Source organism: Camelus dromedarius, chromosome 8 (assembly GCF_036321535.1).
Source record: "Camelus dromedarius isolate mCamDro1 chromosome 8, mCamDro1.pat, whole genome shotgun sequence".
Taxonomy (NCBI): Eukaryota; Metazoa; Chordata; class Mammalia; order Artiodactyla; family Camelidae; genus Camelus; species Camelus dromedarius.
The window spans coordinates 31,217,315-31,236,940 of NC_087443.1; the positions used below are offsets into that span (position 1 = coordinate 31,217,315).

General features: G+C 40.4%; 4 protein-coding genes across 19 annotated transcripts in view; 3 read left to right on the forward strand and 1 right to left on the reverse strand.

The window, feature by feature from the left end:
- The window catches only part of CFAP70 (cilia and flagella associated protein 70), a 71,948-nt gene extending 70,594 nt beyond the window's left edge, over nucleotides 1–1,354 (forward strand). For all 6 annotated transcript variants that reach the window (XM_064488058.1, XM_064488063.1, XM_064488061.1 and 3 more), the window contains one exon: nucleotides 1,011–1,354. In XM_064488058.1, coding sequence (XP_064344128.1) covers nucleotides 1,011–1,091 — 81 coding nt within the window. In that variant the 3' untranslated portion in view covers nucleotides 1,092–1,354. The remainder of the gene's footprint in view (nucleotides 1–1,010) is intronic.
- Nucleotides 1,355–2,407: 1,053 nt separating this feature from the next.
- MRPS16 (mitochondrial ribosomal protein S16) lies at nucleotides 2,408–4,031 on the forward strand. Of its 2 annotated transcripts, XM_031462187.2 has the most exons (4): nucleotides 2,408–2,619; nucleotides 2,785–2,978; nucleotides 3,060–3,320; nucleotides 3,788–4,031. In XM_031462187.2, the coding sequence occupies exons 2-4, from the start codon at nucleotides 2,897–2,899 to the stop codon at nucleotides 3,919–3,921; spliced, it is 477 nt and encodes a 158-aa protein (XP_031318047.1). In that variant the 5' UTR covers nucleotides 2,408–2,619; nucleotides 2,785–2,896; the 3' UTR covers nucleotides 3,922–4,031. The 2 variants fall into 2 exon arrangements, with proteins under 2 accessions (XP_031318047.1, XP_010982466.1); XM_010984164.3 differs by lacking the exon at nucleotides 2,785–2,978 and having other exon boundaries at nucleotides 2,410–2,619.
- A 147-nt stretch (nucleotides 4,032–4,178) lies between these two features.
- The window catches only part of DNAJC9 (DnaJ heat shock protein family (Hsp40) member C9), a 40,786-nt gene continuing 25,338 nt past the window's right edge, over nucleotides 4,179–19,626 (forward strand). For 2 of the 3 annotated variants that reach the window (XM_064488070.1, XM_031462184.2), the window contains exons 1-4: nucleotides 4,179–6,509; nucleotides 6,672–6,812; nucleotides 7,384–7,638; nucleotides 9,436–9,522. In XM_064488070.1, the coding sequence (XP_064344140.1) occupies nucleotides 6,330–6,509; nucleotides 6,672–6,812; nucleotides 7,384–7,638; nucleotides 9,436–9,522 (663 nt within the window). In that variant the 5' untranslated portion in view covers nucleotides 4,179–6,329. Of the gene's footprint in view, nucleotides 6,510–6,671; nucleotides 6,813–7,383; nucleotides 7,639–9,435; nucleotides 9,523–9,883; nucleotides 10,640–19,626 lie in introns of those variants that run through there. The other variant, XM_010984201.3, reaches the window with a different exon arrangement.
- The window catches only part of FAM149B1 (family with sequence similarity 149 member B1), a 52,795-nt gene continuing 45,257 nt past the window's right edge, over nucleotides 12,089–19,626 (reverse strand). For 4 of the 8 annotated variants that reach the window (XM_031462157.2, XM_064488065.1, XM_031462161.2 and 1 more), the window contains 6 exons: nucleotides 17,923–18,147; nucleotides 16,467–16,590; nucleotides 16,103–16,228; nucleotides 15,183–15,244; nucleotides 13,559–13,637; nucleotides 12,089–12,441 (listed from right to left, as the gene is read on the reverse strand). In XM_031462157.2, the coding sequence (XP_031318017.2) occupies nucleotides 12,100–12,441; nucleotides 13,559–13,637; nucleotides 15,183–15,244; nucleotides 16,103–16,228; nucleotides 16,467–16,590; nucleotides 17,923–18,147 (958 nt within the window). In that variant the 3' untranslated portion in view covers nucleotides 12,089–12,099. Of the gene's footprint in view, nucleotides 12,442–12,896; nucleotides 13,638–15,182; nucleotides 15,245–16,102; nucleotides 16,229–16,466; nucleotides 16,591–17,922; nucleotides 18,148–19,626 lie in introns of those variants that run through there. The other 4 variants (XM_031462164.2, XM_031462159.2, XM_010984165.3 and 1 more) reach the window with 3 other exon arrangements.

Genomic DNA, 19,626 nt, shown 5'->3' on the forward strand with positions numbered 1-19,626 from the left:
TGGTCTCTATTGTAACTTCTACACTCTACCCTTGTAGTACAAAAGCAGCCATAGACAATACACAAACAAATGAGCGTGGCTGTGTTTCAAACTTGCTTACAAAAACAAGGCTGTAGAGGCTGGATTTGGCTCATGAGCAATCGTTTGCCAACCCCTGGTCTAGTCTATCAGTTATGATTGCAAGTAATTTGACTTGGAAGACAGTTGCTTAAACAAATTAGTTTAATGTTTCTCATCTAATGAAAAGTCCAGAACTGGTACCACAGCTGCACAGTGTCATCAGAGACCTGACCTCTTTCTATCTTTCTGCTCCACCAACCATAGCAAGCAGTTTCCATCCCTCATAGTTGCAAGACAGCCATTGTAGCTTCAGCCATCATATCCATGTTTCAGGCACAATAAAGAACAAAGCGGGGAAAGGTCAAAGGGGCCATACTACCTATTTCACCTCCCTTTAGAGATATGACTACCTTACATTTCATTGGCCACAATTGAAATAACCCCTAGCTGCATGGGAAGCAGGAAATGTGGCTTTTTTTTGGCTACATTGCTGCCCTGAAAAGAAATGAAGATTTTGTTAGTAAAAGAAGAGAGAGTGGGTTTTCAGTAGGCAACTAGATGTGTCTACTGTACATCTAGATATTAATATTAAATTCAGATCTGTCTTTGATTTCTTTCTTTCACTTGACAAATGGGAATATTATACATTAGTCAAGATATATTGGGTAATATGGTAAACTCTTTTAAAATAAACTTTAATTAAAGTTATTATACAACCCCCCCAATTGTGTATTCATACCACATGATGAATTTTCATAAAGTGAATACATCCATGTAACCAGCACAATGTTCTGAGGCCTTTTTAATAGAGTTACTGTGAAATAGAGAATAAAGGAAGAGCCATTCCCACCCCAAGGAACTATGTTTTTCAGTTGTGGCCCGTAAGTGAAGGGTCTCCATGTAGGTACATTGGGTATGAATGTGTCCTTCCCTTCCTCCTCTCGATGCAGCTAAAATTGAAAGATGAGAATCTGCTTGCAGAGATCCACATGGTACAAGAAGCAGTTGGCTTTGGAAATCCATCTTTCTAATATCCGTCCACCTGAAGACTTTTCTGTATGGGGCTCTGAGCTCCTTTCCTTCCCAGAGAAATTAAATCCTGGATGTCTCACCTTATGAGGACTGGGGAGAAAGAAAAAAGAATCTTCAAAAAGAAAAAGAGGATCTTCAACATAAATTGAAACCCACTTATTTATTTCTATTGGCTATCTTACTGAATGTCTGTGCTATTGGATGTTTTACTGGTTAATAGTAAACTGGATGGTAATAAAGTGTAAATAAGAGGTTCAGAATTCATCAGTGTGGCTCTGGAGCTAAAGTATACTGAGGTATATATAAGAATATAATTATGTAATTTATATATATTATACACACACACACATATACATATATATAAAATTAAGGTATGGTGGGCTCATTATTAGGGTTTCTCGTAAAAGCTTATCAGGATCACTCTTGAAGGAAATCCCTGGCCAGGTTCACTTACTGTAACTTGGAATTAAGGCATTTTCTAAGGTGAGCCTACAGGAAGCAAGCTATGCTGGGTCACTGCGTTAGGGCAAAGAGTGTATTAGTTATGGCCAGATCCTTTGGATCCAACGGGGAATAGCTGAATAGAGTGGTCTTTGCTGAAGGTATCTTTATGAATCTAAACCACAAAGGCTCCATGAAGAGTCCATTACCCTGTAATAGATGCAAAACTCCTCATAACTGAGAAGCTATTATTCTAGGGCTAGCTACGACAAAGGAACCGTATCTCCTGCCTGTCCTTGATCAGTGCACAGCAAAACCAGAATTAAAGCCCTCCACCCCTTTATTTTTCACAGGAGAAAGCTGAGAGAATAGGGAGGTGGGAGAATAGGAGGGAAGGTGAGAGGCATATTAGTAGTCCTTCTCTAGTCTCAGCCATAACGCTACTTCCTTTATGAAATCTTCCTGAGGCACCAAGGAATTATCAGGTTCACTTTCTCTCCTGCTCACCTCAGAACTGTGTATTGACCACCCCTAATTACTCTAGTATAACCTCACCGTCTCCCAGACAAGACTGTCAGCTTCCTGGGGACAGGGACAGCGCCCTTCCGTCTTTGCGTTCTCCGCACTGTGCCCTAATGTGCTCAAAAAACGTTGGCTGCAAAGATGGATTCATGGAGCAGTGTAGCACTTCTCAGCCGCTTCCGGGAGTCTCCCAATACTCCTCCCTGCGGCAGGGACTCTCAGGCCAGTGAGGGCCAGGAGAACCCACAGGGTTCGGCTCGCACCGCTACCCGAGCTAGCAGTGCCCCTTACTGCAGCAGTTGGAATTCACGTTTGGGGTTCTGGGAAGTGAGGGGCGGAGAGCGGAAGAGGTGGGGCGAGTGGACCATTCGCTTCCGGCACCGAGGATCCTGGGTCGGGGTCGTAGAGCGGCGATCCCAGCGGCTACGCTACGTAGACTTTCCCGTGGTTTGTTGGCCCAGTCCCAGGTGGTCGAGGAGATCCGCGCGGGCGGCGGGAAGCTCCGACGCGTGGCAACTGGCGCACAGGCCCCGGCGCCCGCCGGCTGCGCCATGGTCCAGCTCAGTGAGTGATTGAGGCCCCGGGAGACCTTCTGGGCGGTCGCGGGGGTAGGGGGCGTGCGGGACCGGGTGGAACTGCGCTCTCCTAAGCGAGCTAGAGGCTACCCGAACCTGAAACAAACTGCCACACTTTTGACCCTCCCCTCGTGTCTTTTTTTTTTTTTTTAAGTTTTTGTGGAAACCCTGTGAGGTAAATGACACTAAGTTTATAGATGAGGCAGCAGAGTTGGGACATGGTACAGAGCCAGTAAATGACAGGCCTGTGCTGAGTGGATTGGGGGATGAGGAAGAAGTCATTTCTGGCTGGAGTGCGTAAGAGAAATTTCACAGAGAAAATGGGATCTAAGCCAGAATTGATTGGAAGTAAGGACATTTCAGTTTATTACCTCTTTTTGTCCATTTTGTTCCTCGGTTTTTGTGTCCTAACCCCTTACTTCTCTACAGCTACTCTCCTCTGCAAGGCCTACCGTGGAGGTCACTTAACCATCCGCCTTTCCCTGGGTGGCTGTACCAACCGGCCTTTCTTCCGCATCGTGGCTGCTCACAACAAATGTCCCAGGGATGGCCGTTTCGTGGAGCAGCTGGGCTCCTATGATCCAATGCCCAACAGTCATGGAGAGAAACTCGTTGCTCTCAACCTGGATCGGATCCGGCATTGGATTGGCTGTGGGGCTCACCTCTCTAAGCCTGTGGAAAAGCTTCTAGGTAACAGCTTTAGCCTTAGATCATTGAGGGGATTTTAAATTGAAGTCAGTTCCAAGATGATGGGAATTAATAACGATTTACATTATTTCCAGAGTAATCAGGGCTGGATTGAGAACTGAATTTGATCTAATTGCCATTTTGAATCTGGATATCTCTTTTGTGGACTCCTTTGTGAGACTTTTTGGGTGACTGAAATTTTATGCTGAGGAATGGGAATGCTGTGTCTTGAATGGCTGTCAGTTTATCTTTTTTTCAAGTAAGGAGACTAGTGTTAAGAAGTAGACGACATCCTTGCAGTAAGTGGAGGAAAGGGAGTTGGGGGAAGAGGTAAAACATTTTGGCAAGTGAGGAACTTGTTTTGAATCCGTGCACTAGATCGGGTCTCTTTTAGATCTCATTTCAGTGAGGCTGAGTTCCCAGGGAACCATTAACTTCCATTGTTATAATGAAAATCCTGTTACTTTTAGGTCTTTCTGGCTTTTTCCCTCTGCATCCCATGGTGATCACAAATGCTGAGAGGCTGCGACGGAAACGTGCACACGAAGTCCTTTTAGCCGCCCAGAAAACAGATTCAGAGGCTACAGAAACAGATGCAAGCTGACTTCAATGAGCATAGCAGTGGGAACAAGGTTAAAAAGTCCCCTTAAAACACGTGGTGCAGAGCTCTTAGTTTTATTATATTTGGAGGTCAATAAATGGAATTTTCTGTCATGCTCTTCTGCCCTGGCCTGAACAGGGCCCAGGGAGAGGTTTGTTCTTGACTGACATAAAGCTAGGCCTAGGTACTGATTAGGCTTTTCAGCCTTCATCTGGGGAAAGGGTTGTAGCTGTGAGGTGGGTTGTACTTTTGAGTTGGGCCCTGGGTCTCTTGCACAACTTTACAGCCTGCTGCCTTCCAAGACTTCCCTGTTTCAAAGCCACAGTCAGCATGTCCATGGCCTGTCCAAGTAATTCCTTCCTTAATCATTTATGGTCATCCTACCAGCTCAATGATACAATTATTTAATGTTTTTGTAATTGAAGATTTACATTTTCTTGTTCAACGTATTATCTCAAAATTACAAAGGTAGTTTTGTTAGGAGCCTTTAGGCTGTAGTAGCCTCCTTTTTAAGAATGAATAGCTGGAAAAAAAGATAATACTGTAAAGTACTTACATACATTGTAGGTCTTTTACATGCAAGGTTATATGTGACAATTAGAAAGTATCATGAAATTAGACAGGATTATCTCTAATTTATAGGTGGGGAAGCTGAAGTTCAGAAATAGAAACTTGCCCAAGGCTACATAGTTTCAGTTTTGAGCAGCGCTAAGAGTCAGACCCAATGTGCATGCCTGGAGAGCCCTTCCCAACATGTTATATTGTCTGTAGGTGGGGGAGTGAGCAAAAGATGAGAGGCTTTACAAAAGTCCACCTAAAAAGTCAGTGATCGAATCAGGTTTAGGTATCATGATTTGATAATATAAATGACTTGTGCCTCCCAAAACCCCTGAAATAACACATTGTCTATTTCATCAGAACTGCAGGATTTTACACCCACAAGCAAGGATTAGATGGTTTAAGTGCACCCTGGATAATACATATTTTATATTCTGGTGTAAGACTAACATAGAGGAGATTCTAAAGCCCTATCAATGTACCAACCTATTTTACTCTCTGGGTTTTATATTCTGAGAATAGTTACCAGCTACCTCAAAACCTGAGGTCATCAAAGCTCTCCTACAGTTGTCACTGGTTGGCCTCCACTTACTTTAAAGTGACTTTGAAGGCAGGACAGGCAGAAGAAAAGAACTGACTTTACCTGGCATTGATCTTGGATCTAGGAAAGAGAAATGCTTTGAAAACTATAGGAACTCTGGAAGCTTAAAAGATATTAATATACCCTAGAGAGTTTGAGTTCTTTGGAAAAGCTTTAATAGGTACAGCAGAAGAGAATGTTGACCAGTGAGGGGAACTGATGTGAAATGGGAATAATTTTGAGTGACTAAATTTCTGCCAACTCAAGTATTCATTTTGTGCCCTGTTCTATCCTTTGTCTAAGATCTGTATACAGAATCTTCCTGTGTGAGCTCATCCTCTCCCTGATTTCAAGTTTTCTCTAGCCCTAGCCTTGCTTTGGATTTCCAGGCCCAGATTCTGCACTGTCTTGAATGATTGCATCAGCCTGTCTTTGTATCATCTCAAATCCAACATGGTCAAACCCAGGTCTGCACTTTAGAAAGCATTAAAAAAAGAAGAAAAAAGCTTTTGCTTCCACAGCTTGTATTTTTATTAAGAAGGTTTGGATCATGTTATCTCCAAAGTGGTAACTGATTTAGAAGCTGGAAGGTGAAGGAATGATTGTGTAATAATCTAGAAGGTCTATCAGGTAAAGTTTTTAGAAGACCAATATATTGTGCCTTTTGTTTAACGTAGGCTTTTTTCTTGCAGGGCTCAAGGGAAAAGTTCCTACCCAGCAGTTCCATCTTGTAGGCTGCAAAATTATTTGGGCCCTGAGCTCTATGTACTCTTGTCAGATCATCTTTGGAAAAGAACAAATCCATTTATTCTATGTTAAAACATGTGAAATGGCCAGATGCAGATGATTTGCTGTTTTTAATGGAAAAAAGCAAGAACAAAACAGCAGTGCATAGGTTCAACTTGATGTAAACGCTCCTTATATTGCATACGCTTCTGAGCTGGGACACTGGGGAGAGAACAGATGCGAGGTTTCCACAGTAAGGGGAGGAGGGCGGCGGAGCAGAGCGCGTGAAAAGAGGTTCCTGCGCTAAGACACCGGGACGCCGGCTTCACTCTCCGCTTCAATCCAGGCTGCCGCCGGCTTGGTCACGCCCCAATTTGCAGCCGCCGTAAAGTGCGGCCTCGTGGCCCCGCCTCTTCCTGCGCCTCTTGTGACGCAGGCGCCCTGGGCTTTTTGCGCGGGAAAAGGAAGCTGTCCGGAGTTCTCCTCAGCGTCTTTGGGGTTTGCCGTTTTCGCTGAGGCAGCCGCCCGCTCGGCGCCGCTGCGGGCCATGGGGCTTCTGGAGCTGTGCGAGGAAGTGTTCGGCACCGCCGACCTTTACCGAGTGTTGGGCGTGCGGCGCGAGGCCTCAGACGGCGAAGTCCGGCGCGGCTACCACAAAGTGTCCCTGCAGGTGCACCCGGACCGAGTGGGCGAGGGCGACAAGGAGGACGCCACCCGCCGCTTCCAGGTACTCAAGGCCCCGCTTCCCCGGCCGCCCAGGCTTCTCTCAGTCTTCTGGCCGCCTGGCCCCGCCCGGGTGGAGTGAGCCCAGCTGGGCCTGGCGTTCTAATCTCGCGGCGCGGTTTCAGGGAGAGGTGCGGCGGTGACTTTTGGGTGCTTCTTTCTGCAGATCCTCGGGAAGGTCTATTCCGTTCTGAGTGACAAAGAGCAGAGAGCAATGTACGATGAGCAGGGAACGGTGGACGAGGATTCTGTTGTGCTCAGCCAAGACCGGGACTGGGAGACCTATTGGAGATTACTCTTTAAAAAGGTAGAGGATTCTGGAGATTTCCTTTTGACTAGTCCCAAGGAAACGTTTATTGAAGGCCTTGCATTTTGTGTTGTGTAAGAATGAGGAATTTTTATTTGGCCTCAAAATATTAATAAATACACAGAATCATCACTGAGGAGACATCTACCTATCTGAAGACAAATTATTACATGTGTATATTCGTACTCAAGCGCATATAACACACACTGAAATGGGTCTCTAATTTTCTGTTGATATAGAGTGATTGTAGTGAATAGAGAGCATTTGATTTTTTTACAGATATGCTTTATTTTACGTTTTCAAATGTATGTCCTGAGTGTTTTTTGGGGTCTTTCCCCGCCTTTGGAAACTTCACTTAAATTTTCGTGGTCTGTAGCTTAGCAGTTGTAAAGGTTGGACTAGGGAGGATTTTGAAAAGTCTTTAGCATAGAAAATTTGATTCCATACAATGGTTTCAACTCAAGCAATTGTTTTATTTGGGGGAGAAACATTTCAACATCTGAATTTAATGTGCACTAGTATTCTTTTTATTTAAAATTTTCAAAGTTAAAGCATATATCTTTTTGTTCAGATATCTCTAGAAGACATTCAAGCTTTTGAAAAGACATACAAAGGTTCTGAAGAAGAGCTGGCTGATATTAAACAGGCCTATTTGGACTTCAAGGGTGACATGGATCAGATCATGGAGTCTGTGCTGTGTGTGCAGTACGCAGAGGAACCCAGGATAAGGAATATTATTCAACAAGCCATTGATGCCAGAGAAGTCCCATCCTATAACGCCTTTGTCAAAGAATCGAAGCAAAAGATGAGTGCAAGGAAAAGAAGGGTAAGATTTTGAATGTTATTTATTATTTATATCTTGACTGTTACCAAAAAATTTTTGAGGATATTTACAACAACGAAAATATATATATGACTGCTGAAATAAGGGTTAACATGTTTTATAGTTTGCATCTAATAAAATGAGTATTTTAGCTCATTAAGAGAACCTTTTTCTTCCCCTACTATATTGTACTCATGAGAATTACACTGCATGGATTATTTAAATAATGTCATTTTAAATTAGTACTGAAATAGTCTTCATATGGGCCAATTTTTGTAGCTTTGGTTAAGTATTACTCAGGAGATCAAGTAATAGAGTCCAGAGACATAGGCTAGACAGTGATTCTCATTTGGTTAAGGGATGGGGAGAAGGTGACAGACACTGTCTTTTTTTAAGACTGTGTCTTATTAATTCAGATTCCTTTGTTCTTGCTCAGATTGATTATTGAGCTGGGCCCAGAATATACTTTTTTAAAACAATTTAGTTTACTTTGATGAAGGTGTCTTTCCAAACACACTTCAAGGTACACTTTTGTGCAGTATCAAAGATAGTGGTTTGTGTGTGCTTTACACCCATATTAAACTGTGGAGATGGTGAGGGTAAGGGTGATGGCAGGAGAAAGGAGCTTAAGGACATCTGCGACAAGAGGGAGAGTGTATTCAAGGTAGCAGACATCTGTGCCTCTGGTCCTTTGGCAAAGACCATACTGGTATAGAAGTCACCATCGCCTCAACCTGGCTTTCATAATGGGAACTCCATGGAGAGCAGACAGTGTAAGATTTTAGTTCTTTGTTGGGTACCTTACTTTGTATGGCTGAATTGGGGGTGGAGGTAGGGCTGCAGCTTTTAGATATGAGATACAGGAGAAGGCTGACATGTGTGCTGAGTTGAGAGAAGTGGCAAGTTTGTCAGGATCATCATTTTGGCTCATAGGCTACATCTGTCTAGATTCAGGCTGACAGTTTAAGTTGGTAATTATTTTTTTAGGTGAAACTGAACACAGCTGTGCTCAGTAATAGGCTATTAGCTGGAGAAACTTCCCGAGTTTTGGGGAAGGGAGGTAGGTGGCATAATTTTGAGACTCTTACAAACTTGGAGCGGGGAATACAGTATTAAAAGAGATAAATTGAATCCAAGGACTGAAAGTAGACAATGGAAACTGTCTCTTTATAATTCACTGGGGGGTTGGGGTCTCTTATAGTCTTAGTTGTCCTGAAGGAAAGAATGAACTTACTAACCTTTCCCAAAGTATTCTTGTGGTATTTTGGAATCAGTGCGTTAGTGAACTTTGGCAAGAAGAGCTGGCTTTGAAATCAGGCAAAGAAAGGTTAAAACTGAATTTCTTAGCATTTATCCTAACTACCTTTGGGAAATTTTGAACCAGGGTTGCTCTCAAAGCTGCCACCAGTCACCTTAGTAAAATTGGGTTTTCAGAGGAGTCTGAGGTGCCTGTTTATTAGAGCAACATTTTGAGGGCATCCTTGGTTAAGTGACCTTTCCTTACTCTCCTTGCATTTTGTTTTCCTTCCTGTCACCATGTGATTTATGAAACCAAACTACCTGCTTACCCTTAGCAAGTAAAAATAGGGAAAACTCAGAAATGCTTATTGGAATCAGAGAATCTACTGCTTGCTCTCAGCACTGTTGTCTTTCAATGAATGACACACTTATGTAATTTTATCTTTTTTATCTATGTAGTCCTCAAACTGAAAATCTTAACATAGATTTGCTTTGGGAAAGAGCGTGTATTTTTAGTATTTGCTGGGTTGCTATGGAGTCTCACATGAATTTCTGTTTTAGGCTCAGGAGGAGGCTAAAGAAGCAGAAATGAGCAGGAAGGAGTTGGGACTTGATGGAGGAGTAGATGACTTGAAAGCAGTCATTCAGGTAAATTTGGCAAGTTGTGAAAGTAGCTGCTACTTCTTTCATGTTCTGATTCCTACTGCTAGTATTTTCTTTGGAGAGTATGTATGGTGTTGTGGGCACTTTATTTTCTTTTCAGATATAAGTTATGTACCATGTATTCATCCTTTTAAAGTGTACAGGCCAATGGTGTTTAGTATATTTATCATTTTACAACCATTAGCACTAGCTAATTCCAGAACATCTTCATCACTCTAAACAGAAACCCCTTATCCATTAGCAGGCACTCCCCATTCTGCTTTCCCACCAGCCCTTGGCAGCCACTAAGTACTTTATCTCAATGGACAGTCTTATTTTGAAAGCTTGTGTTTTAACTCTCAAACAGAGCAGACAAAAGGATCGGCAAAAGGAAATGGACAGTTTTCTGGCTCAGATGGAAGCAAAGTACTGCAAACCTTCCAAACGAGGAGGGAAAAAAACAACTCTCAAGAAAGAGAAGAAATAATGGAATTTTCTCTTCAAATGTCCTCAGGTGTTAACTGGTACCATCGTAGGCAAGGTATAGTCAAGATTTGAAGACAAAAGTCAACCCAGCCCTTGAGAAAAGTCATCTTTCAAGCCTAAATTATTCAGATGAACTAAGTAAACCAAGCAGAATCTCTCAACCTAATCTTAATATATCTTAGAAATATTCTAGAAGTATCCTGACATTCCTCCTCTTATGATGGAATTTGGTGGTGATCACTGAGGGAACAGGGGAGGGTGGTATACTTCTTGACAGAATTGCTTCTGTGGGTCTTCTGTACAAGGAGCTCTATCTAGAGTGCAGGTCTGTCCACACCTCCTTTAGCAGTTGTCATTTTGCCATGCAGGAGTGAGTTGCAGAGTATCCAGTGATGTGTGTATTTATTAAAACAGGTACTCTACCTAGCTAGAAGGCCTTCAGCACAGTTGCTGGACATCTGTCTTCCAAATACTTGCCAGTTTGCCTTCAGTCTTAGTATTCTTGCGTAGACTCTCTCCTTTTTGTTTTACTCAACCGGTTTTGTACTCTTTGCTTGATGTATATCGGACAAACGGGTTCAGATTACTTGCACGCATCTTTGTAAGACTTATACGTGATTAAATAAGTAAAATATGACTGTTAAGTTCTGGGGGCTTTTTAAATGATTCCAGTGTGTTCATTTTAGATGATCTAGAGAAAATATGAATGGTGCTTAGGATAGAGAAAAGAGAAGAAAAGTAGTCCTAGTGAGCATTGTAGTAGATGCCCTGGTTTAAGTAGCATAAAGAGATGTTGTAATCCTGCCTGTAACTGCTGAATATCCTTTGTCAGGTCACTGAGTTTGTCTGAACTTGTTTCCTTATCTGTAAAAGGGTAAGGGAGGTGGGTTAAATGACTTTTTAGAGGCTCCTTCTGTTAATGCTTACCTTGAAAGGCAAGCCATCTTGATCCAGTGGTTTGGTATGTACTCATGGTATTGATTTGTGAGAATAGTACAGAGATTTTCACTTATATTTAGTTGAATTGGTATAAATTCATTAGAATATAGAAGTTTTTAGAGACTTGAAATCCTAATTTGTTGGCCAATATATTTAATACCATATGCATAAAACAAGCCTTCTGTTGCTGAGATTCAGTTTATCTGAGGTAAGCACATGACACGTTTTCAGCTTTTGATTACAAACAAGTTAAATAGTCTTTTTAATTGTATTAAAAATATAATTTAATGTAGATTGTTTGAAGCATCTGTCTTTATAAGATAGCATTAGAACACTTTGATATAATAAAAAAATTACCCCAATTTATGATCATTTGAATTTATCAACTCTGAAGATTAACAATAAGCTCTTAAGCTGATATGATCATCAAAATTAAAATTCAATGAAATATAAATTTAAGCCATAGTTAAAACCATTGCTGCGTTCATGAGTGCACTCAGGAAAGGTTCATGTTAAAATCAGAAGAATGTCAAAGTTCTCTTCCTCTGCTCTTAAGATGTGTTTATACTGGACTTATTGCCAGAGTTTCTGAAATTTTAAGGAATTGTGTCTTGTTGGCTCACTAGTAGAAAGATGCTGTAAATTTTTTAATTGCCTTTCTTAGACCTGCAGGAGAAAGTCTGGCAAGGTGAGTTCAATATTTGGAAAAACTATACCACTGATGTACTTTAAGAAGTAAAGAAGCATACATAACCTGGTATCAAGCAGCTGTTATGAGGCTGAGCTGTTCTATCTGAAAAAAAATGCACTATGACTTATTACATGAGTTACTTTACACCAGTACTCAGCATTTATGTCTTTACTCACCCTTGCCATATCTATCTGCCTATGGGATTGGACATCTAAAGAGAAAGCTTGAGGAATGAATGACATCTGCTTGATGAGTAGCTCAGATTTTTGACAGTGCTGTCCCCTAAAAATGACTTAGAAGTAATACACCTTTCCAGAAATTAACACAAGCATAAGTATTCCAAAGCCAGTGATAACTTAATGTTATCAATCACTTGCTAGTTTTTGTATATGTATGGTCTGATAGAATCTTATAAAAATTGAACTGATAATTGTTAACAGACAACATGAGTAGTGATTTGGGGGTAATTATTTGTCAGATCTTTGGGTACAATCTTTACTGTCCAGTGGAATGGTTAACTTATGCTGAAAGAAGACAGTAACTGGAGGTAGAAACAGTACACATGTAATCTTTGGCTCATGCTGTTTTTTTCTCAGTTGTACCAAAATAACTCTTTGTGAGGATGGTTTCAGGTTGTCTCTTGTGTACAAGCTCTGCATTGTGAGATGACTGAACGCTGATTCGTGAAATCTTTCCACGTCTTTCCCTGCAGCCTGAAGCGGGTTCTTATTTGCCCTATGGTCCCTGCCTGTTTCGAGAGATTGGTCCACCTCTGTTTTGTGATTTTGTATACCCATGTGACTGAGGACCTGTCAGAGAAAGATGACATCATAGAGTAACATTAGTAGACATTCTGGATTTGATAATCTCAAGTTCATACGTAAAGACTTTTTTGCTCCAATTATCAGACTTTAAATTTGGAGACTGAATAAGTAAAGTATATATTTAGTAAGGCAATAAAAGTCACGTTTACATAATTTATGTAAAAGCAAAATCTATATTAGGATATGAAAGCAGTAACCTAATTTTAGAGAATAATGACTAATTTAAAAAAGACTAAAATAAAATGTCTGTTTCACTTACCTAAATATCACACTAGTTATACCTGACTATCAGACATGGTCACATGTAATAACTGTAGCTCAGAGGCAGCAATGCTTCTCTGAGGACTGATCCAAGAACAGAATCCATAGAAAACATTCAGACTACCAAACAGTGCTACTAGGAGCTGAATTAAGAGAATTCATTTGGACTGGAGAGATGGTTTGAGGCAGATTACTTTTTAATGTACTTGTTGATTAATCTGATTATCAACAGGAAACATTTCAACTGCTTGGTAGTTCTAAATTTCATCTACAACATGACAAAATGACCCTGATGGTGGTGAGAAGATTATAGGAAGAATTAAGACATCCTTAAATTTTCTCCCATCACTGCTATGAAAATAGAAACTATAGAATATAACGTAGAATTAAAAAAAAGTTGATGGGATAGAATCAGACTTTGCATGACTTGACATTTTGAATTTCTTTTCTTACCTTGGCCTACTAGGTTAACTGACCAAAGCAGCTTAATCCAGAGCAATATGTGTTTTGCCTACATAATAAAATCTATACAGTGTTTGAATGTTATGAAAATAACTTATTTGGCCTAAACTTTTTAGATTAAAAAACCCAACAGAGTACTGTTTACTTTGCCACAGTGGCAAGAGGTTAATTTATATATGAGAAGACAGAAATCTGGAACTTTTTGGCTTCGTGCAATAGAGTTGTCCTCTATTTAAAAAAAAAAAAAATTGTATCCCATATTCCAAAGTAAACTTGAGGTGATTTACAAAGATGTAGAAAAAACAGGAGGAAGGAAAAATAAACATAGAAAAGAGCAGGGTCTTAACCACATGATATAAAATGAAAGCCATGGCTCCACCTGTCCCTGCAGATCCCCTGCCAGGTCGGGCCTGATGAGGATACTCAACAGCACATGAACGATGATACTGTGTATCCGGCTGAAAAAGAGAAAAGATGGGACATGTCTTACAATACAACTTCTCCTAAAGGATAATGTGTTATGTGGTTTACAAGGGAAAACCTTGATATTGGACAACAATGTAATTGGCATCGTCTGCCAACCTAAGGGACAGGTTGGCTGAGTGCATTCTTGCATTCCAAGTGAAAAATCCCAAGCCAGAAACCCACAGAGACATTGTTAACTTGTAAAAATTGATGAAAGTTCTAGAACTTTATTGATAAGCCTTTGAGAAAATCTTAGTATTTCTAAATAATCCAGATGTCTAATGTTTCTAAAAACTGCCTGCTGACTGCTTAAAACAACAGAACAGAGTCTTTTTAGCAACATTGAAACACTCATACTTTACCTCCATGCTTGAAATGTGACTCTCAATGTGGAACTCAAACATTTCAAAATTACCTCAAGGCATTTAAAATTCTTTAAGATGTGACTAAAATATTTAAATGCAGATATTAAAAAAAAAAAGCTATCATTGTCATCCCACTGGTACTTCTGGAATAAAAATCCCTCTCAATATCCTGTCAGAGCATTGGTATTAAGAGATTTGAGCATTTTTCTCCTGGTGATGCCCTATGTTTTCTATCAGGGATAGGTAAACTTTTGTAGAAGGCCAGTCAGTAAACATTTTAGGTATTGTGGTACAACCATCATTGCAGCTATTTAAGTTCAGCTATTGTACTAGGAAAGCAGCCATAGACAGTACAAAATTGAATGAGCATAGTGGCTCTGCTCTAAGAAAACAATGAAAACAGGCAGTAAGTCCAACAGCCCATGAACCTTATTTAGTTTGCTGACTCCTGTTCTAGATGTGAACATGAAGGAATAGAGTGAGTCTGGCAGTGCCAGCTAAGGACTCAGATCTAGTGCCCTTAGTTACACTGAGCTACTGGTTCATCTTTTCATGACAACAAACTGGAGAGTAATAGCTAAGAAGTTTTTACTTTTGTTATTGTTACAACTATCTGGGAAAAAAAGAGAAACTGAAATGTTTTCATGTGTTTCGTTTTAATCCTAAGGCAGCCAAAAATTGTTAGATAGTAGAGGATCAAGCTATGCAAAATTGGGAAACACTGCTCAACAAATGTCCTGGATCAGATTATGAGAAGACATATTTAATAGAGGTTCTCATACTTTCTAAGAAGAATCAGAATCAGAAATGCTTACATTTTCCTTTTGCCTGTGTTTTTTTGGGGGGATATCCCCCTAAATCAAGCCTCCTGAGGTCTGTTGGTTTGAATGGTGTCCCCTGAAAATTTATGTCCACTTGGAACTCCTCAATGTGATTATTTGGATATGGGATATTTGCAGATATAATCAAGTAAGATAAGGTCGTACTGGATTAGGGTAGATCTCAAATTCAATGACTGGCATCTTTATAAGAGGGAAATTTGGACACAGAGGCACAAGGAAGAAGGCCATGTGAAGACAGAAGGAAAAATGAATCGTGCAGCTACAAGCCAAGGAATACCAAGGGTTGCTGGCAACCACCAGAAACTAGGAAGAGGCAAGAAAAGAGTCTTACCTAAAGCCTACAGAGGAAACAATGGCTCTGCTGCACCTTGATTTTGGACTTCTAAGCTCTAGCTGAAAGAATAAATTTCTGTTGTTTTAAGCCACCCAGTTTGTGGTTATTTGTTATAGCAGCCCTAGGAAACTAATACAATGTCCCATTCATTCATTCTCACCACTCTTCTAGTGGAGGGAAGATTACAGTGTTTAGGTTGATACAGTTTAAGGGTTATGATTTGAGAATAGGCTGCAAACACTACCATCTTGAAAACAGTGTAGGATGTGGGTTCTTGGTGCCTGATTCCTGGGCCCTAAGCATGGCCCAAGTAACCGAGCCCTCTTGCACAAAGCAAATGAGGTGGGGCTGAGCTCTTGGCCTACAATTGGGCAAAGTCAGAGCATGACCTCCAATCTCCCAGTCAGGTTTTTTTCTATTGTTTAAAAGTAAAAGGGCTAGTAAATACACATTAAATGGTAAGGCAATATCAGCATTTCAAGTATCAGTTTGAAAAAAGAAAGTCTTAACTTGCCCATTCACCAGTCCACATCGTAATCTGATAACCACTTTTGGTGTAATTCCCTAAGAGTAGTGTTAGAGAATGAAGTTAATGGTAATCTGATAAGCACTGGGGGTTTAACATTTTTTGCTTATTCTCAGAAATATCTAAACTTTAAATTGTTTAGAATTTGCAATTTATGTATAAGGCATTTTACCTTATTATTTTTACAAATTAAAAGAATGAGTGGCAGATACCAGTTATAATTTCAACAAAATGTACTTAAAATACTATTTTTATTGTTAGAACCTCAGCTTTTATCCTTAGAGTTGATTAAGCCAGTATGTAAAGCCTTAAGTCGGCCAACCTACATTTTTTTTCCTTTCATTTCTCTTTCCCCAACTATCAAGACCATAGAGGAAGTACGTCACTCTACCAAAAATGATTGAGTTGTGTTGGGTCTGGAGAAAAAGTCAGGTAAAAGGAGCCTCTCCTGGGGCTGCTGATAATTAGGCTCATCCACCACTGCACTTCGAGCTCGACTGGAATCGCCATGGGTTTTCTGCAGACGAGACAAAAATCAGAAAGTTAATTTGTAGTGGGAGCTGTGCATGTCTTACGTCACCTTTAGTAGGTATGGTAACTGCAGGCCAAGCAGTTCCAGTTTCATTGTCATAAATCAGAATTCAGTTTGTACTTCTGACAAAATATAGTACAAGTCAAGACCAGAGCACGGATCCTGCAGAATTACTGGCCCTGAGGTTTTATAAGCACATGGAAAGGCAATAGGAAAGACATACCGCTTGCCTTTGTGGCCCCACAGTGCTCAGGTGTTCCGCTTCAGCTGTGCCAATAGGTGGCAGCAGATTATTTCGACTCAGGGGCATTGGTGAGGGAGAGGAGAGCGAGTCAGCCGCCGCTGGGCTGCGAATCCCACCAGCAAACATGAAGAAACGAAAGCGTAAAGTTACAACAATACAAGCAAACTGATTAGAATCAAATCGAGCCGGTGAGTTTAATGTCTGCACAGAAAGCTTTAGGCTGCCTATATATTTTTAAGTAAAGAGATCTTAGTGATACAAATACAGATTTGTAATTTCACATCTGATGGAATTCTCCACAGTTCTGGGCCTTATAATAACTATAATTCCCAGGTAAAGTTCCTAAACTTTTATTTCCTTAAATGGGATTTGAAACAGTTTGCAGTGTTACTCATACCCAAGACAGTAACTGAAACTGAATGATACTTTCACATCCCAGAAAAAGCAAAGCAACTTATTTTTCCACTTTGAAGAAAGCACTGTCAGAGGGGGTGAGAGACTAATTATACATCAAGGCCATTCATACCCAAGTGACTATATAGCCATACTGGAATAGATAAAAGCTACAGCCACATAAAGTAGTGAGCAGCTGAGGAGAACCCTTGTGTCCTAACAAAGACTTACGGTGGTTTTGGACATCTCTTTTAGTGAGTCTTTTGGGTTAAATTATAACAAGAAATTTAAAAGGCAAAATCAAGAAGTAACACGTTGGGAGAGAAGTACAGTGATGTGCTAAATTTGGAAGCTGAATTCAAAACAGTTGTGGACTTCCTATTTCATACCCTTGATCATAGTCTTAGTAATCAACCATTCTAAGATGTTTTGTAAATCAGCAACTAATGAAAGAATTTTATTTTAAAAACTGGGCTTTAGGTATTTTTTGCATCATGAAGCTCAGAGTGTCTAGTGAATGAGGTGGGAAAAGGGAAGTGAATATGTTCAGTGTTATTCCTAAGATGGGCCAAAGGACATTTTTCCTAGTATATAAGCAACTACTTGTCTGAGGTTTATGAAGCTTTTTATTGTCAGTGGAATAAAAGGATCCCCATGGTGTAGAAAAATATTAAAGGCAAATTAGCTATTATTTTGGAAAGAATTTCACTGAGCATATTCCCACTAAGGAAAATATTTTAATAAAATATATATTTTTTTATTCCTTTGGTGAGTACTGCTAGAGTAATCTAGCCAACATTTTATTTGTAGAAATATAAATCTTTAGCTAAATCAATAGGAAGATCCAGTATCTTTATTTCATTCAAATTTAACCCCTTTTTTTCTGTATTAGATTTGAACCAGAGTGCAGTCCATCATAAGAATATGTAATGGTTAACTTCTAGGCGTATATTTCAATCTTACATTTAAATTCATTCTCTATGTAAAGTTTTTCTTCATTAGTTTTACCATAGTTTCCAGAAATTCTGCTTTTGAAACCTACACTCGGGATCCTCTGAGGATTTCTTCCACAGGTCTTGGTGTTCCAGCGCGTGAATGGCTTGTGCTGATGGGATGAAGGGTACGTGGTGGGGGATTGCGTCTCCTGGCGGACTGCACTGTATATGACAGAAATGATGTACTAAGCTCCAGGGCTCGATTTGGCCAATTTCGAGTTGAAAGGATGGTACTGGACCCAGGCCTCACAAGTAGCTTGTCATCAAGATCTCTAGTGGCCAAATCAGAAACCCACAATGAAATCAAGATTGCTCTGTACAGGGAGACAGGTCTCAAATGGTAAAAAGCCCTAGACTGAAATTCATTCATTCAGGAGAGCAAAAAGAGAAACCATTCAGTAAATAACCAAGTTTCTAGAAGCTCCATGATATAGCTCAGGCATGAGAATGTGTTCTTAAAAGAAGGACATCAGTTCAGTCATACACATAATTTACTAGAATGGAGATTTGGGAAAGCAAGTCCATTATTCACCTGCCATCACAGTCGCTTCTTCAGTTACTGGTAAAGTGTAACCTATAGGGTATCTACTCCAAAGTGCTTCCCAAAAGTTTACCTCAGGGAGTGAGATTCTTTTGTGCTGAAGGAACATCACCAGAAAGACTTAGTTGAAAGGCAAATATTGCTGCTTAGAAGTGGTGTGGCACCAGTGTGGCTCCCACTGCAGAGATTATAATGCTGAGCTAGTTGGAGCCTACAGGGGTAAGGGTTTGGGTTCCTTGGAAAGCTGGGAGCAGGCAAAGGGTCCAGAACCTTGTGCAGCTCAGGGCAGTAGGTCCTTATTTGCATAAACAACTGTGAAATACAACACTTCTCTCAGTACTCTGATGAATAAAATACCATGCCCAACAGTTTGGTAGCTTTAACTCTGCCCTGTAGGTTCAGGGATTTTCTTTTTGTTTTTTAAGCAGATGAGAAAACATTTGATTCTATTGTAAGGCGCCTAAGAGATAGTATTTACACCATGAATTGGAGGGAAAGTGAAAGAAGAAAGCTCTGCCACGTGCTCTTGGCTTTCAGCGAGTTCCTCAATCTTTCAGGCCACTTCGGTGTCCTCTAGTGCAAAATATGCCTCAGTGTTTGGAGAACTTTGAAGGGAAAATGCCTGTCGTGGAATAGGGCTAAACCTTGAGTGTTACTCTCAAGGGATCTTTCTAGTCTTCCTGACTCCCTAACCATTCACCTGGGCCTTTTCTTTACACACCCTAACTGCTCTCTAATTAGAGGTTTAGGCCTTAGCTGCTCTTTGTTCATCTTTATTTTTCCTTGGGACTACTCATTCATAACTCTGGATTTGTCATGTCCAGACTACTAGGTCAACTGCTAGATCTGACTTCTTCCATATTTCCCGTGAGATGGCCCGTCATCCCACACCCCAGAATCATCTCTGTCTGCAAAACAAGCTTCCCTTGAGCTTGAAATCTCAGAGTTGACTTTGATTCCTCTATTTTTACAGAATTTGATTTCTTTTACAGTATCTCCTAAAATATTTTATTCCTTTTTTATTCTTTGCTACAACTTGAGTATTGACCCTGAGCAGCCTGAACTCCTACATTAGACTCCTTACCTTTCAAAAGTTCCCCCTGCGGCAGTCTATGTTCTACTCCTGTGAAACGTATCTTTCAAATTCCTGATTTAAATATATGTGCTCCCCAACTGAACTCATACCTTGCTGGTGGGAGTGTAAAATGGT

Excerpts from the sequence above, each read along its gene's own strand:
- MRPS16 (XM_031462187.2), top strand. The coding sequence starts at position 2,897 with ATGAGGAAGAAGTCATTTCTGGCTGGAGTGCGTAAGAGAAATTTCACA. Across the intron at positions 2,979-3,059 it reads TAAGCCAGAATTGATTGGAA|CTACTCTCCTCTGCAAGGCC; the intron begins GTAAGGACATTT and ends ACTTCTCTACAG. Across the intron at positions 3,321-3,787 it reads GCCTGTGGAAAAGCTTCTAG|GTCTTTCTGGCTTTTTCCCT; the intron begins GTAACAGCTTTA and ends TGTTACTTTTAG.